Genomic DNA, 20,728 nt, shown 5'->3' on the forward strand with positions numbered 1-20,728 from the left:
TTTGTATTTTTTAAAAGATTTTATTTATTCATTCATGAGAGACACAGGGAAAGAGAGAGAAAGGCAGAGACACAGGCAGAGGGAGAAGCAGGCTCCATGTTGGGAGCCCGACGTCGGACTCGATCCCAGGTCTCCAGGATCAGGCCCTGGGCTGAAGGCGGCGCCAAGCCGCTGAGCCACCTGGGCTGCCCATTTTTTTGTATTTTTAACAAGATTTATTTATTTACTTATTGAGAGAGGGAGTGTGTGTATGTGTGCACGTGCTCCTGCATGCATGGAGGAGGGGTAGAGGAAGAGGGGGAGAGAGTCTTAAGCAGACTCTCCGCTGATGCAGGAGCCAATGTGGGCCTCCATCTCAAGATTCGGGAATCACAACCTGAGCCAAAACCAAGAACCAGATGTTCAACCTACTGTGTCACCCAGGTGCCCCTGTATTTTGTTTTGTATTCACAAAATAAACTTCACAGATAGTCCTTCTTTTCCTCCTTTTCCATCTGCAGTCATTTCAGTTACAAAAATGCAGTCTTGCAGAGTGAGTAATAACATAGACTGGAGCCAGATGGCTGTGGCAAAGTTACTCATCCTTTCCAAACTTCAGTTTCATCTTCTGTAAAATGGAGTCAAAGGAACTTTTGGTTAGATATCTGTTAAAGCAGTTAAAATAGTACTAGGCACATGGTAAGAGCAATATAGGTGTTTACTATCATCACAGTTTCTCTGCATGGCTTATTCTAATATCTCATTTTTAGCTCTAGAGTATTGATTTATAAATAGTACCGGATTGTTATCTTGTATCTTTATTGATAGTATGTGGAAAGTGTTTTCCCTGTGGAGTTTTAATAGGTTTAGAGTAAATGAATATTATATTCATTTGCCACATTCTGACTTGTCAAACATTAGAGCTAAGAGAAACCTCCAATACCACAGAGTGCTCCTTCTTTTATTTTCTAACAAGGGAATTAAGGCTCAGGAGAATGAAGTGAGTTGACCACAGTCATCCTGTTAGGTTCTGATAGTGCTGAGACATGTGGCTCCTGGTCCAAGGAGTTTCCTGTGCTATAATTTGAATGATATAGTTTCCTTCCCTATTTTTGGCCAACCCAAAATGAGCCACTGCATAGATTTTTCCCATAGAACAAGGTAGTGAATACAGAGCGTCTCCCATATCATCCGACTGGGGTTTTCTAAGTTCTTGGTCCCTCAGCTGAGGTGGACTCGAAAGTGCATCTCAGCATCAGGAAGTGGCTAAGGCCTTCTGGGTCAGGATGGAGGCTCCACACAGGGAATTACTTCTACTTCCTGCTTGTATTTGGCTTCTTCTTCTTTTTTTTTTTTTTTTCCTAAAGATTTTATTTATTTGTTCATGAGAGACAGAGAGAGAGAGGGGCAGAGACACAGGCAGAGAGAGGAGCAGGCTCCATACAGGTAGCCCGACTGGGGACTCCATCCCGGGTCTCCAGGATCACACCCCGGGCTGAAGGTGGCGCTAAACTACTGAGCCACCCGGGCTGCCCTGTATTTGGCTTCTTATTTATGTCGTAACAAAGCCACAAGTTTAGCGGCTTATAACAATACCCAAGTGTATTCTGGTACAGTTCTGGGGGTCAGGAGTCTAAAGTCCAGATGTTGGCAGGCCTCTTTCCTTCTGGAGGCTTCTCTGTTTCCTTGCCTTGGAAACCCAAAACTGCTGCCCGAGTCCTTTGCCTCTCGGCCCGGTGTCACTCCAGCCTCATACTTCTGTGTTTACATCCCCTGTTCACTCTGACCTCCTGCTTCACTCCAAAAGGAACTCTTGTGATTACATTGGACCCCTTTGGATCATCCAGGGTAATCTATCTCAAGATCCTTAACCACATCACATTTGCGAAGTTCCCTTTGCCATATAAAGTGACAGTCACAGTTTCTAGGAATTGGAATATGGATATCTTTGGGGAGGGGGCATTATTCATCCTACCACACTCCCAAAGCACCATTAAAATGAGTCAAGTCTTCAAAGTTATTAACTCTAGAGAAAACATGAAGTTGCCCAGGAAAGAAAAAATAATCATAGTTTTCCATGGGACTTAATTGGGAATAGTGTTTATACAGTCATAACAATGTAATTACTGTCAATCTGATTGGTAGAGATGCCTATAGTGGAGGGATAAGGAGTGGGAGCTGTTTACATGTGAGGTAGGGCATGGGGAAAGAGCTACACTGTCCTCCCTGCATAGGAGGAAGTCAACAGATAATGCCTACAACTCAAAAAATACAAGTGTGTATTATCTAGAGAAATGCAGGGAAATGATAAGTAGGTAAAAGAGTGAAACTAGTTGCCTCTGGGGATAAGAAGGTGACCTGGAACTGCAGGAAGACCTTGACTCTGGAAAAAAAAAAGATGGAAAGAAAGGGAAGGTGAGGGAAGTGGATAATGCATGGAGTCAAGAAAGCATGGTGCTTTTGAACATAAGGAACTTGAAATTTGATACCTGGGAGACTGATACTCTGCCACACAAAAAGAAGATTTAAAAACACAATTAGAACTCACAGTTCCTTGAGCTGGTTAGGACTTTTACCTATGTGTATCAGAAATTCAGATTAGCTATGTTAAAAAAAAAAAAAAGTCTTACCAGTGAGAGCATGTCTGATGGAACTCAGCCCAAGATTAATTCCTGGCCCCCAGAGACAGCTGGAACCAAGGGCCCAAATATGACATTCAGAGCCTCTGGGTCTCCCCAAGTTTCTCTTCCTCTCTCATCATTTTCCTTTCCACCCTCACTACAGCCTAGTGTTCTTGCTCATTGGTCCTTGAAATGAGGCATTGCCACTGCCACTCCCTGTTTCAAATGTTTCAGTGTTTTCCTTAGAGAGGAACTTGCCTTTGCTGCCCCCATTTCTGGAATGAAACAGCTGGTTGTGGCTGGGGACAGTCACTTTGTGTAGAGAGAATGTTACACAATAACCAAGGGGTGCCTGAACTTTACCCCTCCTTCTTGGGATTGTTAGCTGTATCATGGAATTTCATCTTAAAAAGGGACAGTTCCCTTGAGAGAACAGTTCCTTAAAAGAACAAGTTAACACTATATATGTATACTGTGGTAAGATATAGAAGTTTCTGATACATTCTTCAGTGAAAAATAGCAAGCTATAGACTACATTCCACGCATATATGTATGTTTGTATTTGCATGTGTTTTGTATGCCCTCTATAGCAAACCCTTATGTATGATGGGTTTTGAGGAAATAGGATGTCAGGGATATTTGTATTGTCTGTGTCATACTTTTTACATACAAATAATTAATTGCATTTTTACAGAGTATAAGACAAAATGACAAGTGTGAATTGGATCATCACTCCCACTGCCTGATAGCACCAAGCTGTCATTTTATTCCATTATCTGTTTCACACATGGCTATCTTCCCATGGGCCCTGAAGGGAAGGGCCCATTTCTTGAGGTTTTTTCTCATTCCTTCCTTATTGAGCACTATAAAATTTACATTGCAAATGCTCAGCATATTGCAAATGAACTCGGGATTGAAGGAATGATGCGTGTTCTTTCTTGAATGTTTACCTATTATCTCAGATAGACCACAGAGAAGGAAAAAAGGAAGGAGGGAAGATGTGGTATGTCAAACTCCAGAGGATATGCTCTAGCTCAGGGCCCAGCTCATAAAAGCCTCTTCATACTTCAGCAAGTGCTACACTGAAGTCAAAATTCCATTGGACAAAGCTTTCCACACTTTTGGGGCAGATCCCGGAGTGTATTGCTGCTGAGAGGGGTCATACTTCTTCCTGAGAATGTTTCCTTCCCTGCTCTTCCACCCTACTCTCTTCCAGCACTTTCCTGAGCATTGTACATATATGATCAATCGTTTGTTATACCTTCGATTTCCTGGTAGAAATTGGAAAGTTAATAAAATTTACTTTTGAACTAGTCATAAACAGCATTGGATCTTAAGTATTGGATATGAAATTAGCATCCACTTCTACTTTTTTGTGTTCTCCCTTTCAAAAATGGCTCTGGTTATGTTTGTGCAAATTAGTTCTAAGCTACTTTATCTTCAGTGCATAAATCCTTCAAGTGTTAAACTTCTCTTTTCAGTGATTTTGTAATTGAGCTTTTCTATCCAAAACTTTTACCTCCCAAGTATGCATAGAGCAGGGGATATAGAAGTAGGTTTCCACGTTGCTAAAATGCAGTGATTCTCTGCCTCAAACAGAAAAGGGCATTATGGTCTCCTGGGATAGGTGACCAGAATAAATCATATACTTGGAATAATTCAATATGGTGTTCTCCTCTGTGGAGTTAAGTGCTAGACCCATTCTGTTTGAATCTTGGGGGTCCAGGGAACACTGTGGGTTCAGGGGAGCTAGGGCAAGATTGTTTTAAAGATACTCTCATATAGAGTGTCCTTTCAGGTTTTGGGGGCAGGGAGATTTTTTTTTTTAAGATTTTATTTATTTATTCAGAGAGACACAGGGAGAGGCAGAGACACAGGCAGAGGGAGAAGCAGGCTGGGAGCTGGACGTGGGACTTGATGGGGGCAGGGAGAGATTTTTTTTTTTAATTTATTTTTTATTGGTGTTCAATTTACCAACATACAGAATAACACCCAGTGCTCATCCCGTCAAGTGCCCCCCTCAGTGCCTGTCACCCATTCACCCCCACCCCCCGCCCTCCTCCCCTTCCACCACCCCTAGTTCGTTTCCCAGAGTTAGGAGTCTTTATGTTCTGTCTCCCTTTCTGATATTTCCCACACATTTCTTCCCCCTTCCCTTATATTCCCTTTCACTATTTTTTATATTCCCCAAATGAATGAGACCATATAATGTTTGTCCTTCTCCGACTGGCTTACTTCACTCAGCATAATACCCTCCAGTTCCATCCACGTTGAAGCAAATGGTTGGTATTTGTCATTTCTAATAGCTGAGTAATATTCCATTGTATACATAAACCACATCTTCTTTATCCATTCATCTTTCGTTGGACACCGAGGCTCCTTCCACAGTTTGGCTATCGTGGCCATTGCTGCTAGAAACATCGGGGTGCAGGTGTCCCGGCGTTTCATTGCATTTGTATCTTTGGGGTAAATCCCCAACAGTGCAATTGCTGGGTCGTAGGGCAGGTCTATTTTTAACTGTTTGAGGAACCTCCACACAGTTTTCCAGAGTGGCTGCACCAGTTCACATTCCCACCAACAGTGTATGAGGGTTCCCTTTTCTCCGCATCCTCTCCAACATTTGTGGTTTCCTGCCTTGTTAATTTTCCCCATTCTCACTGGGGTGAGGTGGTATCTCATTGTGGTTTTGATTTGTATTTCCCTGATGGCAAGTGAAGATTCCATCAAAATCCTAGAGAAGAACACAGGCAACACCCTTTTTGAACTCGGCCATAGTAACTTCTTGCAAGATACATCCACGAAGGCAAAAGAAACAAAAGCAAAAATGAACTATTGGGACTTCGTCAAGATAAGAAGCTTTTGCACAGCAAAGGATACAGTCAACAAAACTCAAAGACAACCTACAGAATGGGAGAAGATATTTGCAAATGACATATCAGATAAAGGGCTAGTTTCCAAGATCTATAAAGAACTTATCAAACTCAACACCAAAGAAACAAACAATCCAATCATGAAATGGGCAAAAGACATGAACAGAAATCTCACAGAGGAAGACATAGACATGGCCAACATGCACATGAGAAAATGCTCTGCATCACTTGCCATCAGGGAGAGATTTTTAATTAAAACATTAGCCTCGGGCAGCCCCAGTGGCCCAGCGGTTTAGCACCTGCCTTCAGCCCGGGGTGTGATCCTGGAGTCCCCAGATCGAGTCCCGAGTCCCACTTCGGGCTCCCTGCATGGAGCCTGCTCCTCCCTCTGCCTGTGTCTCTGCCTCTCTCTCTCTGTGTCTGTCATGAATAAATAAATAAAATCTTTAAAAAAATAAAAATAAAACATTAGCCTCTGGCATATTTGAGAAATGCCAGCCTCTGACCATGAAGTACTGTCAGTTTTTGGGTTTGGCGGGTTACTTCATTTCATGAATTGGTATGTCCTATGCATCAAGTGAAACTTGTTCAGCATCCCTCTCTGACTGAGGAAAGCTGGCCAGTTTGGGAGTCTGGCCCTGATGCCTGGGCAGGGTGTGAGGGTGAAGGCTTGAAATATAGGGTGAAGCCAAAGCCCCAAGGTGGAGGGCATGCAGAATTGGGGCCACAAATGCACAGGGGAATGGAGACCGGGGCACAATGTGGACACATAGGGTCTCTTAGGAAGGGACTGGAATAACAGAGGCAAAAACCCACACTCAGATGGTTCATAAGTGTTGAGCCTGAGAAACGGGGTCATTTGGGGTCATGTCTTTATGGGTGTGGGTGGCTGCTTCAGCCAGAACAGGTTTTGTATGCTTGGATGCTCCCAACCCTACAATTCACAGACGACTCCATTTACCCTGCCAGTGTGTCCAAGATGGGCATTACCACGTTCACCCTGCATGTTTTTTCTGTTTAAAAGTAGACTTTTAACTCAACTGATTTGCTGTGATTCTGCATTTGGGGTATGGCAGTGATCAGTTTGGGAAAGAATGAGTTTCCCACATCAAATTTCACAGATACTTTTATCTTTTATACTCCTCTTCCAGATTGTCTGTTCAGGGTGACTTTAGTGAACCAGTTCACTAAAGGGGAAGTGGCCACATGTTTTATGATGCAAATATAAAATTATCCACAAGGAAGCCTCAGTTTGGGGAGGTTATGTTTGGATTTAGAATGTTGTGTTTGAATCATTAATGATAGAAATAGAAATTGCTTTCAAAAGCTTGGAGTTTCAAAGTGTGCTCTCATGTTAACTCTCTAACAGATTTTGAAGAAGTAATAATATAATCAGGACACAATGACCGGAGGAGCTGGGAATAGCTCATGCACATTAATATTCCCAGAACATTAAACACTTGAAAATAACTCATGGGGATGACTCCTTTAGAGATTTGCTTATAATTAATACAAAATAATTCTTGGATTTTATTTTTGATGAGTTGGGTGTAATTAATGCAAAGTAATTCTTGGGTTCTGTGGCTTAATGAATTCTGATTTCTTTTGGAAGTGTTAGGATGGAGTATTAAGTTCTTATGGTGGCATTTGACCAGAGGACTGGGAAATGCTAAGGCACCATTTCAGATGCCTTTGTACAGCATCTCTGAGGGAGCTCATAGGCAAGCAAGGCACAGAAATCTTCTTTATTGTGCTGGTCTCCATAAAAGGCTGTGTTTAGCCTTACTTCCTATATTAGGTCCCCCTACTAGAAACAAAGTAGGCTGTGTCTTTCCCTTTGTATTTGCCTTAGTATTGAAATATCAGTCTTGCATCTTAACACTCAAGCAGGAGAACCTCCCTATTTGCTTCACACAGACGTGTACCAGCTTGTGCCAACAGAGGCAGGAGACACAGCAAGGGCTGTACATTTGCCCAGGCTCTGGAACAGAGCTGACTTAAGCCACAGGTAACTACTAAATCTCAGACTGGCTCTGGATGAGAGAAGGGAGAGAGGAAAAAAAAAGAAAACCCAAACAATGAAAGGAATGCCCATGCCTTTTCCAGGGATGGAGGCCTCTGACTATGCTGTATACCAGTATTTTCAGTGGAAGAGTAGAGTGGAAAGAGCCATACACTCATGCCCACTGACAGTTGAATCCTTGGGGGGAATTTTCACTGTGAAGAATACAGCCCTGGCAATGTCCTTGAACTTGACTCTCTCTCTCTCTCTCTCTCTATCTATCTATCTCTCTCTCTCTCGGAGGTGAGGGTATCTTTCTCTTGACTAACACTTCTCTGTGGAGAATAAAAGAACAAATAGGGGAATGTTAACTTCCTTTCCCTCCATTTGCCTCCTTAGATTTATTCCTTCACTTTAGTAGAATGTGTTGTGTTTCAGGTTATTCACAGAGCTTTGCCAATATTCACAATCCCATCCTTGAGTCCCCTGGGGTAAGATGAGGGGAGAAGCAGTGGTCCCTCACTTTTTTCCATAGTGAATGTGGGTAGCTTTATGTTGTCAGCCTATGTGAATGCAGATTCAAGTCCTTCCTTCCAAGAAGCAGTATTCCCTAACTCCCTCTTGGGGAAATTCTGGGCGCAGTGTGGAAGCAAACATGTCAAAGCGTACAGGGTTTATGAGGAAAGTGCACCAAGAAAGATCCAGTAACTTGAAGTTTGACTTCAGGCCAAAGGATTACCAAAGACTGGCATCAATTGCCTGGAAATGACCCAGTCAGTGAACTTTCTTCAGGGTTATGAACTGTGGCAATTAAACAGCCTTGACAGTTTTTTTCTTTTTAAATTCTCATCATTCCTTTTTCTCTATGACATGATGATGATACTATCAGGATGATTTCACTATGAGCACCTTTTCCTTCCTTTCCTCTATAAACCCTGCCCCTGTCTGGGATTTGCTCAGTGCTGCTCATCTTGCTTGTCTGCCTTGACTGTCCTCCGGGAACTCTTCCACTCTCTCTGGTTGTCTTCAGTTTCTGTTTTTCCAGTCTCGACTACCATCCAGTTTCTAGTTTTTAATCTCCAGCTGCCTCTGGGCATTGGCTTTCAGATGTTATCACAGACTCATCATGTCTTAAAAGCTAATTTACAGTGCCTAGAAAACTCACTCCCCATGTCTTCCAGTGCTGACACAGTTCTCCTATTCCTTACCCTTTCTGGCTCCATTCCACTGTTGCCACCAAATAACAAATCACACTTCTTTAGTGATGTGTCTGTCTTTCTCCTTGCTCCCCACCACCACTTGGTTACGGCATGATCACAGTAGCCTACTCATTGGTCTTTTGGTCTCAGTTCCCCACTGGTTGGTCTAAGAGTCTAAGTATATGGACAAAAGTATATGGACTCTGGAGTTATACATGGATTCAAATCACTTCTGTAACTTGTACTTAACAAGAACAGTTCACTTGAATTTGTTATTTGAATAACCTTGACCTTGAATTTGTTATTTGAGTACCTGTTCTGGAGTTTTTTTGTTTTTGTTTTTGTTTTTTTCACTTATATAAAATGGAGATATTAGCATCTGCCTAACAGATCTGTTATAGAATTCAGGTAAGGTATTAAATGTAAAAAGCTTGGGGATCCCTGAATGGCTCAGAGGTTTAGTGCCTGCCTTTGGCCCAGGGAGCGGTCCTGGAGTCCCAGTATCAAGTCCCAAGTTGGGCTCCCTGCGTGGAGCCTGCTTCTCCCTCTGCCTGTGTCTCTGCCTCTCTCTCTCTCTCTGTGTCTCTCTCATGAATAAATAAATAAATAAATCTTTAAAAAATTTTTTAAAAAATGTAAAAAGCCAAGTAGAGGCCCATTGCCAGACATAGAGCAATGCTCAGTAAATGCTGTCATCCCACACAGACTGCTGTGTCAGAGTATGCAAGATTTCCATCACCTTAGAAGGTTCTATCTTGCCCCTTCCCTAGAGCCAACTACTGTTCTGATCTCAGGGTTTTTTTCTGGGGAAAAAAAAAAAAAAGGTTTTTTTTCAGAACCTTATGTAAATGTATTCATACCATTGTGTTTATATACCTGTTTGTAGTGTCTATCTCTCAACATCCTTTTTGAGATTCATCCATGTCCTTGTGGGATTCAGTGGCTCATTTCTTTTTACTGTTGACTAGTATTCCATTGTATGAATATATCTTAATGTGTTCACCCATTCTCCTATTGACACTTAGGCTATACTCTAGTTTGGGGCTATTTTGAACAAAGGTCTAATGAGTCTTTCAGTGGATATAGGTTTTCACTTGGGTAAAAACCTAGGAGTGGAATTGCTAGGTAATATGCTGTTTATTTAAATTAAGAAAAACTGCAACTATTTCTTATCAGCAATGGATGAGTATAGGTCACTCCATATCCTTACCAACATTTGGTGTTGTCAGCTTTTTTCATTATTAATTATTCCTGTTTATGTGTAGTGGTATCTTGTGATTTTAATTTGCATTTTGTTTGTGACTAATGATGTTAAACATTTTGTATGTGCTTAATGACCAACATCTTTAGCAAACTGTTTAAGTCTTTTACCCATCTTTAAAATTGATTATCTTTTTATTATTGAATTATATGAACTGTATTCTGGATATAAGTTCTTTATTAGATATATATGTTGTAAATAATTTTGTGATGAAGTTTAACTTATTCATTTTTAAATGATCCATACTTTTTGAGACCTTAGAAATTTTGCCTGCCTCCTAGTTACAAATATCTTTTCTTATATCTTATTCTAGAACCTTTACAGTTTTAATTCTTGTGTGCAGATCTGTGATTCATGTGAAATTAATTTTGCAAATCATATGATGTAGTAGTCAAGAATCCTTCTCCCCATATGGATACTCAGTTTTTCCACCCCCTTTTTTTGAAAAGAATGTTTTTGTAAAGAATTCACTTGTTGAAATTTGTGTGACCATATAAGTGTGGGCCCATTTCTGGACTCTGAAACTGGAAGTATTTGTATGAAGTCATTGTTTTTCTTTTATGGATGTATACTTCTTTTTTTTTTTTTTTTTGGATGTATACTTCTTATCTCTATCTACTGAATCAATGACATTGTAGCAATGAGCATCCCTGGTCCTCAGACTATGGTTTCTAAATACAGTTTCTTCTTAAAACAAACCAGGATTTTTGGAGAAGTAGCTAATGCCCAGTCTGAGACAGGATTTTTTTATTTTTTAAACTCTTCATAAAGCTTTTTTTTTTTTTCCATAAAGCTTTTTAATTCATTTTATTTAATATCTTTGAGGCAGGAATTCTTGAGATGAAATTGGGACATATTATAGCAAAGGCTAGGACATTTTCAAGGGGCTGTTAATAGCCAAAGATGGAAATAAGTTGAACATTTAAAAAAAAGATTGAATCCATTGAAATCCATAAAATGCATTCTTTAAAAATCCACTGTATTCACAATGATGTTACAAAATGAACTAATTTAGTAACTTTTTGGTATTTTCTCGCTTCCCCATTCACTCCCCCATTTGTCACATTTGGTAATTGCTAATACTCCAAAATCATGGTTCTGAAAACTGGTAAATGATAACAAAGAAACGTTTATCAAACATATATCTTGTCTTTCCTTTACAAACCATATTTTATGATCCCAAACCATTGATAAAAGAAGATTCTTTCTTTCTCTGAAAGAGAGAGGGTGCACCAGTGAATTTAAGAGCTCAGGAGCTGGGGGTGGGGCAGAGGGAAAGGGAGAAGCAGATTCCCTGCTGAGCAGGGATTCCCCCCCCCCCATGTGATGTAGGCTCATGCTAGGACCCCAGGATCATGACCTGAGCCAACGGTAGATGCTTAATGGACTGAGCCACTGAGGCACCCCAAGAAGATTCTTTATAGAAGAAAACCAGCTGAGAAAATACAGAAGGAATGATTGAATTAGAAACTTACTATATAACCGTTGTCTAATGAAATGATGGGACTAGACAGTGGTCATTAGTAGGTAACATTTGATGGGAAACTTTACAATGAATGGGTTAGGTTAACAACTCCTGAACTTGATCAATTTTAACATTGTTAAGTGTGGAACAACTAGACAGTGTATCCTTCCAGATATGATGCAACAGGACATGCAGAGACCCAGCCCCAAGTCTTATTGCCAAAATAATTGAGCCAGAATTAAATGGAGTCTCTGGTCACTACAATTACCATTTTACAGGAAATACAGGGATGGAGGAACCACAAGAATATCTACAGGAAAAAATGATCTAACTTCTCCAAAAATAAATGGCATGAAAATTGCAGGCAGTGGAAAGACTGTTAGACATTAAAGGAGACTTAAGGTCTGCAACCAAATGAAATGTGTGGACCTGGTTTGTATCCTGATTTCAGCAAACTAATCCTAAAAAAGACAATTTTGAGACAGTTGAGTTTTGAACATAGGCTGGGTATCACCCATAGTAAATAAATTTCATTTTATTAAGTCGTAATAATGTTTTTTTAAAAAAGAATCTTTATCTGTTGACTATACAGAAGTATTTACAGGAAAAAATAAGATTATGTCTGGTATTTGCTTTAAAATCATAAGAAAAAAAGTGGAGATAGATTAAACTAAGATGAGCAAAACTATTGATAATTATTGAGGAAAGTGATGGGGATTCCTTTTACAAAACCATCATGTGTCTTTCTTCGTCTCCATAATAAAAAGTTTAAATGAGAAAAACATGTATTTTGACCCTGAAGTGAAAGTTCTGGCCATAAAGAGCACTGAATATATGGCTGAGAATAGACCACTTGACATCATACTAATGAGCTTGCTGGCATTATCACTGCTGTGGAGAAATACTTCATGTCATGCTTCATTTCTAATCTCCTATGAGCACCTTCCCTGACAGCTGGTGACTTGAGTGTGTAAAGTCAGAGCTTGGCAATTGTTGCCTGCTGTTCCACATAGCAGACCGGAAAGACTTTCCATCCCAGTGGGGGTTCGATTGCAGTCATTGTTTGCACTCTTTCCTTGAAGCCTGCATGAAGATTAGGAAGATGGCTCACTGTTGCTCACCAGCTGTTTAGTCTGAATCAAGCAGCAGGTAGCTGGATGTCCAGGTGTCCACCTCTCCTTCGGAAAAGCCACATCCTTCTCTGCTGTTCACATAGCTACACTTCCCCAGTACTCACCCTCTGCACCTTTGACCATCTACATGATGTGTCACAAAGTAATCATAAACCCTCAAAGGAAAACTTCCTGCAACATGTATTTACCAAACACTGTGTTTTTAGCCCTTTTGCCCTACCTGCAGCTCATGAATACCAGTGTGCCGATTCATGGCACGCGAGTGAGTGATGCTGCCTACCTCAGAGGAGAATGCCTTCTGGTGTCATGTGCATGTCATAATAATTGCTTTTCTATACTGTGTGTCATTGATGATATGTGCAAGCAAACCTTGTCATCGAGGGGAGCCTGGCTGGCTCAGTGTGTTAAGCATCTGCCTTCGGCTCAGGTCATGATCCCAGGGTCCTGGGATCGAGCCTCATGTCAGGCTCCCTGCTCAGCAGGAGTCTGCTTCTCCCTCTCCCTCTGCTGCTCTCTCTGCTTATGCTCTCTCTCTCTCTGTCAAATAAATAATCTTAAAAAAAAAAAAAACCTCAAAACTTTGTCATTAATAAAGAAATTTTGCCAATAGTTAATTCTACCTTCTCTTCAAATATATTTATCCTCAGCTTTGTGACTTGTACCAGCCCTTGTCACAAGGAGTGCAATGTTGAATGAGGCCTCTATAATTTTGGTTTCTTTCTGCCTTCAGTGACAAAATTAATTACTTACTTTTTAAATCTAAGAATTACTCTGCATTTGTCTAGGAGAACTAAATTGCTTTCCTGGAAATGACAATGGCCTTGTTTGGAAGAGATACCAAAGCTTGGATGGATGTACTTGGCAGAGTTTTCATCCAATTGATCATCTGAAAACTAGGGACAAATGGATTGCAGGACCAGTAAAGTCCACCTTACAGTATAGCTCCTCACCATGCTTCCCCCCACTATCTGCTGTGTAAAATAGTTATTTTTGAAGATTTAATTTTCTAGAACATTCAGATGATCTACTGATGCCAAAGGTCCTGTTCACCATTTTTGGTTTATAACACTGTGTGTTGTATTTTCACCACATTTACATCTAAATCATTTTTGTGAATTCAAAGAGTAATGCTACATAATAATATCAATAAAAATGTCAATTCCAGTGGAAGCAACAATGCCCCTACTTGTGAAAATGCATTTTTTTGGGATACACTACATCAAACTAAAAGTTGAAGACCACCTGCACTATTAACTTAATATGAGGTTTTCAGAGACAAAATGATAGAACCTAGAAATTTCCAAATGTCAAATTTCTTAAAATCATAGTTGATCTTCATTTCAGTTTTTTTTTTTTTTTTGGAATGCATGTGGAAAAAAATACACTTCATTGCTTTATCCTCTTGGAGTGACCCAATAACTTGTAGATCCTTGGGTTCCCTGGGTTCTCCTGTAAAGCCTGATCCACATCATGAAGAACTGTACCTTCAGAGAACCTGGGGACAGGATGTTCCTATGCAACATGTTTCCTTCTGGTGCCCGGGAGCACTCTCTTTTTGTGAAGCCTGTTCACGTAGGATTGTGTTTCTCAATGTGTAATTTGGGGAACCCTCACATCAAATCACTTGGGGAGCTTATTTAACACATCTCAGGCTCCTGAGCAGACTCTGGGAGTGAGACCTGGAAACCTGCCTTTTTAAAAACCATGCCTGGGGCTATGAGTGCAGTTGAAGGACTGCTTTGAGTTTACACAACGTAGAACGCATATGCCTGCCCCATTAGGTTTCTGAGACACATTATTTTGTGATTTATGAAGCATGTTGTACCCTTCTTTTTTACCCTTAGGACTGGTCCATCACGTCTGTGACCTGTTCACTGAAACTGCCACACTGTGCTTGGATGTGGACAATAAGAACAACAATGAGACAGCGGCTGCGCTGCTCTTCTCCCTGCTTGATATTCTGCACGGGATGCTGACCTATACATCCAGTGTTGTCCGGCTGGCTCTACAGGTACAGGGTCTCTGCTGTGCCTTGAATACCCCTACACCATGTCACACTTCCCCTTCTCTCTCTCCTCTGATCTTCCTCTAATCTGTCTTTATTTTTGAAGAACATATGATTCTGTAGAGACTACCAGATAAGCCATCTTGGGCGTGACCAACTAATGTCATTGGGGTGACCAATGTCAAGGACACATAATGTGATCACACAATCTGTAAACTTTTTTTTTTTTTTAAAGTAGGCTCCACGCAATGCAGCACTTGAACTCAGAACCCTGAGGTCAGGACCTGAGCTAAGATCAACAGCCAAACTTTTTTTTTTTTTAAGAAGTAGAATTTTTTTTTTTAAAGATTTTACTTATTTATTCATGAGAGACACAGAGACAGAGAGAGTCAGAGACAGAGACACAGGCAGAGGTAGAAGCAGGCTCCATGCAGGGAGCCTGACATGGGACTTGATCCCAGGTCTCCAAGATCATGCCCTGGGCTGAAGGCGGCACTAAACCACTGAGCCACCCAGGCTGCCCAACAGCCAAACTTTTAATTGACTGAGCCACCTAGGCGCCCTCCCAGTGATCACACAATCTGAAAGGAAAGCAAGAAAGGACAAAGGAAAGACTAGCCAGGCCCCAGCTGGGGAAGTCTCCTGATGGAGATCGTTTGCCTACAGGCACCCTTGGACCAGCCCAGCCGTGTGCCATCTTTCCAGTGTTGGGATGGCACTCCAGCCTACACTCAATAGGATGCATTAACTTGCTATGGACAATGGATTAAGATTTTAGGTAAACATGCACACACACATACACGTGTTTGTATATGCACAGGTACACACATAGACATACATGTACAACACACAAATTCTCTCACTTCCTTTTATGACCAGTAACATGGAATTGCAAGACAGTTTTTGAGGACCAAGAAGTATAATCAGTATGATCATTGAAAAAGTCAATTTGCCCCAAACTATAACCTGGATTTACTTTGTGTCACACTGTAAGAAAGGAAGGGAATGTGGGTTTGAGTACTTTTTTTTTGTTGAGTATTAGGTGCCCACACATATGTATTTCATTTAACTAAATGAGTCTGCTGGTACTTAGATTATGTGAAAGCACACAGCCAAACTGAGTTCATTGCTATATTTAAAATCCTGGTAAAATTGCAAGAGATATACATCAAATGGTAGTATCCTGGCTTGACTAGATGCAGAAGCTCAAGTTGAAACCAAGCTGTTTTGATACTTTGCCAGGAGTCATAGTAGCAGAGCCAAGAATGATTCCCCAGACTCTGGTTTAGTCTGTAGTATTCATCATTCTGATAAATGGTATCTTTTATCCCAAGTTGAGCCAGTTAAGTGTTTAGCTTTGTCTAGTATGGTTTAATAAATAATTCCAAGATCCCATCAGTAAACATTATAGTTAGTGTTTAACCCAAACTTGTAAAGCTGGTAGGTGGAAGTGGCCTTCAAACAACCCGGTTCTTTTTATTTGCTCATCTATAGTCATTGCAAATGAACAGAGCACTGTTAAGTACTTCTGTAATCCTGAGTCACGGATTTCTCTTCTCTTTTCTTCTAGTGTTTTTTTCAGAGAATGTTGTTTCTTATTTCAGCCTTGACAGTGGTTTTAGGTAATTCTTCAAGGTGCAGTCGATAGGTACTCTTGCAAGATGCTTTGATGATATCAATCTGTAAAAGATTATGTTTTGTAGATTGTAGATAAAAGGGTTCAGAAGTTTTAAAAATTCCAGAACAATAGAAATCCTTTTATTACAAGTGATTAAAGAGAGATTCAAGGATCTTTAAAACTCCTTAATACAAAATATTTTCTTATTCTGTTTTTTTAAAATTTTCTAGTATACTGGTAGATCACTATGTCTTACTTTTTCATTTCTTCCACACCACTGTATGTTTTACTGCTAACATCTTTCTAAATCTTAACCCGTAATACCTGTCACATATTGCTTTTGGCCTTGACTATGACTTTGATCTTCATATACTGGTGTCAGTCTGACAGAGTCTTTGAAATTGAATCAGGGGAAAGAGCTGGAAAAAGAAATGGCATGTGTATCAAAAACACATCCTCCTAGAACACGGAGCTAGAAGTACTTTCCAAACCCAAAGTCACCTCTTCCATTTATAAACATGCTCCACCCTGGGGATTCTTCTGCATTCAAAATGTGATCTACTTCTAACAGGAACTACTGTAAAGTAGAAGAATTGAGGGTTGCCAGTGTTTAAAATGATAAGTGCTTAGATTTTCTTTTTCAGGAAGGAGAGTGATACGATGTAAGAATGTATTCTTGGAAGGTGGGGACCATGGGAAGGCACTGTTAGACTCTCTATCGGAAATTTAGTCCCTGGCACCAACATGCCTTGTTATTCAAAGTCAGCCCTGGTTTAACCTCCTGGGGGTTGTATGGGGGAGATATGGAAGTGGATATACCAGTACATGCTCCAGACTCACTGGTATGCTATGGGCCTTGCAAGTGAAAATGCCTTGGATGCACATCCTACCACACCACCTTCCACCTGTATGACCCTGGGCAAGTTCACCTGCCTAATGTTGATTTCCTCATGTACAGAGTAGAAATGATAAGAAATGCCGTACAGGGTCATTGTATGACTTAAATGAGAGAAGAAAATATATGTGAATATATGTATATAGGTGGTGTCTTGTATATGCCGGGCTCAGGGAAGGGAAGCAGGAAATGACTGCTGCATCATTAACAGCAAGAACACTTCACATTCCTGCTTCCAGAAGGAATCTGCTTCCAGAAGGCTTCCTGTGGACCACTACTTCCTCATGTCTGTGTCCTGGCATGTGGGAGGCTGCTCAGGCCATAGTTCTAAATAGTTCAGAGACTAAACTGACTCCTGACAGGCTTATGAACTAGTGATTTATGGTTTGTTTTTGTACTTATTCACCCAGGACAGGGCTAGGTTCTGAGAATTCAGCAGGGATCTGGAAAGGAAGGCTGTTAGCACTCAGGGGGCTTGCAGTTTCAGAGGGAAGACCGTCACTACACAAATGGCAAGGAAATCATCATCCCATTACATCTCTGAGCAGCAGCTACTGTGAGTTACAGAATGCTGCAGGGTAAACATGGGAAGAGAACCTAGCCGAGTTTTGGGGGTTGGGGAAGCCTTGACTATCATTTGCGAAATGATAGTCCTAGAACATGGACTATTTCTATGCTGGTGCTGCAGACGTGCTGGTGGTGTTGCTCAAAGCCTGGAATGTGGCCATGAGTCCTCCTTTGACTTGCACACACTTAAAGACTATCATTAGTGAGGGCTGTAGTCTGTTTTCCATAGCTCTGGAAATTATCCATTTGGACTCCTCTGTCATGTTCCCCTTGTTGCTCTTGCCCATGAGCTACCCTCTGCCTGGTTGCTGAATGCAAGGGAGGTTTTTCTGCCATTGCCTGTAATCCTCACCATGCCTCTCCCTTCCTTGGCAAACCTCAACGACATCTCATTATCTGAGATGGGCTCTTCATACTTGTTGGTGAGATTGTCAAGGCCTTGTATGATCCAGCCCTAGGGTACCTTCCAGCATGGTCTGCCAGGCCTCTGCGCTGTCCACACCCACACCAAACATTTGGCTCTTCGTATCTCACTCCCTGTGCCTTTCTTCCTACTGTCCCCAGCCCCTGAAACACCGCCCTCCACACTATTCCCCCGTAGACCTCCTTCCCACCATCAAAATGACAAAGTCACATGTCACCCTCTCTTACTTCCCCTCACCCACTCCAACTGGGTCCACCTCTATGTCACTTTTCACACTCTGCCTTCAGCCCAGTCATTGGTAAGCATGCTATCCTTTTGAGCAGACCACAAGACCCTACAGAGTAGGGGCCAAATCATGTCATCTGTGCATTGTGAGTACACATGTGATGATAATTGGGGAGCACGGTGAGTGCTGAACTGGCCTGGGCCCCACCATTGCAGCTTGTCCATTTTGTACTTAAACTGCTAGGGATGTCAGAGAGCAGCTACCTGAGGAACTGACTCTTTCCTGTTCTCTACAACTGCCTTATCTCTGTGTTTCTTTTTTTTTAATTAATTAATTAATTAATTAATTAATTATTTATTTATGATAGTCACAGGGAGAGAGAGAGAGGCAGACACATAGGCAGAGGGAGAAGCAGGCTCCATGCACCGGGAGCCCGACGTGGGATTCGATCCCGGGTCTCCAGGATCGCGCCCTGGGTCAAAGGCAGGCGCTAAACCACTGCGCCACCCAGGGATCCTTTTTTTTTTTTTTTTTTTTAAAGAGATTTTACTTCTTTACTTGACAGAGAGAAAGTAAGGGGGAGGGGCAGAGGGAGAGGAAAAATCAGACTCCCCGCTAAGTGGGAAACCTGATGTGGGTGTCTCGATCCCAGCACCCTGAAATCATGACCTGAGCCGAAGGCAGGTGCTTCGCCAACTGAGCCACCCAGATGCCCACCTCCGTGTTTCATTTAACAACTCTCTTGAGTACCTACTACCTGTCACTAGATTCATGTAGCAGTTAGATAGAATAGAATTATATTTCCCCTGGCCATTTGTTTATTTTTATCTTTTAATGCTATACTCCTTTATCTCATTTTGAGTAATGACATACTGCCATTTAATAATAAAAATGGCTCATAAGTTGACATTCCCAGATTTTATCTGTTTAAGAATATTAAGTTTATATTTCCACCCAGAGTCCTCCCATGAAATTCTTCCTTAGAGATCCAGCAGCTTTCTCAAAAGGATCGCTAAATAGAACACCCCGTTGTCATCTCAAATTCAACATGTCCAAAACTAAATTCAGCATTTGCCTCCCCAAAACATTCTGCTGCCCATAAGGTCAGCCACCTTCCTCCTGCTGTGCATACTAGAAACCTGGGAGTCATCATTAAAATTTTTCTTTTTCATATTCTACATCTAATCTGTTACCACTAATATAGATTTTACCTTAAATATCTAGTAAGTCCAGTCATTTCTCTCAAACCCTGTTGCTTAGGCTCCAGTGCAGTCTACCATCTTCTCTTGCTTAGACTATAACTATATGGGTCAAGAACACTGGATGGCTGGGAGTGGGGCAAGTTACCCTATGGCCATGACAGAGGCAAGTGAGTCGTGGACCAGAGGCAAGGGCAGAGGACCTGAATGGAGAGGACAATAGCTATATCATAGCAGAAAGAGAACTTCCTTGCTGTGGAGAGAGCCCTTTACAAAATGCACACAGTGGGCCATAGATCTGGGTACCAAGAGGTTGCCTCTAGGGAGTGTGACATTAGGGACCTGAGATAGAGAGGGGAGGGGGGCCTAGGCCTCTGAAATTGTTGCTCAGCTTCCATTTTTCTTACTGTGGGAGCCCCTGCCGGGATCCCTCCATGCACAAAGCATCCACTGCAGTCCCATATTTTTGTAAGGAGAGAAGTTTCTCTTGCATTTCTGGTGTGAACTTCTCTGTTGTGTGGAGAGGCAGCATGCTCTTTCCAGAACCCTTGGCAGCTTTGCAAGGAGGTGTTACCTGAATCTTGGTGGGGAGAGTCTGGATGTTTCTTGGGAACAATAAGAAATGACTATGTAGATTTAGAGGATATGGAGGACACTGGATGTCCTGATGGGAAGAGTCCCAAAGGGTCCACTTGTTCTTGTGGCACCATCTGCTTGCTTCCACATGTTTAGGAAGGAAGCAGTGCCATCATGCCCCCCCCCCCCCCCGGCCTAGGTGCTTGTTTGCAAGACTGTCTGATCTTTCCCAAGAGAGAATCCGTTTGCTCTAAAGGATGATGTGTTAATGTGAAAAGGCCAGGATTCTATCTCCCACTGTGCTCCAGAAGGCCGGATCAACAGCCAAGGGTCAGAAGGGTTCAGACCTCTGGGTTGGGATTTCACATTTGTTTTCTGCAAGGAAATCCTACTTTCTGGTAAAGTCAGTTGGGAAGGCCAGAAGTGGGGGTGGGGAGCGGAGAGGGAAGCTCCGTGCTAAGATTATTGTGGTTCCCCTTGGCTATAGAGAGGTGCAGGTTGTTAAAAGGCAGGTGTATGCTTTTTTAATCGAGTCCCTCTGAGCCAGAGAAAGCAAGCAGCTCAAATTTTGTCCAGAAGGAGTTGGGCCTTCATGAGAAGGGTCCTGGAGTCCAGGCTAATAATCCAAGACAGGCAGTCTGCAGCCTGCTCTGAAGGCTCTGGCAGAGATCATTACATACAAGTAGTT

General features: G+C 41.7%; 1 protein-coding gene across 6 annotated transcripts in view; it reads left to right on the top strand.

The window, feature by feature from the left end:
- The window catches only part of ULK4 (unc-51 like kinase 4), a 591,708-nt gene that overhangs the window by 402,309 nt on the left and 168,671 nt on the right, over positions 1–20,728 (top strand). For all 6 annotated transcript variants that reach the window (XM_072793220.1, XM_072793224.1, XM_072793223.1 and 3 more), the window contains one exon: positions 14,375–14,541. In XM_072793220.1, the coding sequence (XP_072649321.1) occupies positions 14,375–14,541 (167 nt within the window). The remainder of the gene's footprint in view (positions 1–14,374; positions 14,542–20,728) is intronic.

Source organism: Canis lupus, chromosome 22 (assembly GCF_048164855.1).
Source record: "Canis lupus baileyi chromosome 22, mCanLup2.hap1, whole genome shotgun sequence".
Classification (NCBI taxonomy): Eukaryota; Metazoa; Chordata; class Mammalia; order Carnivora; family Canidae; genus Canis; species Canis lupus.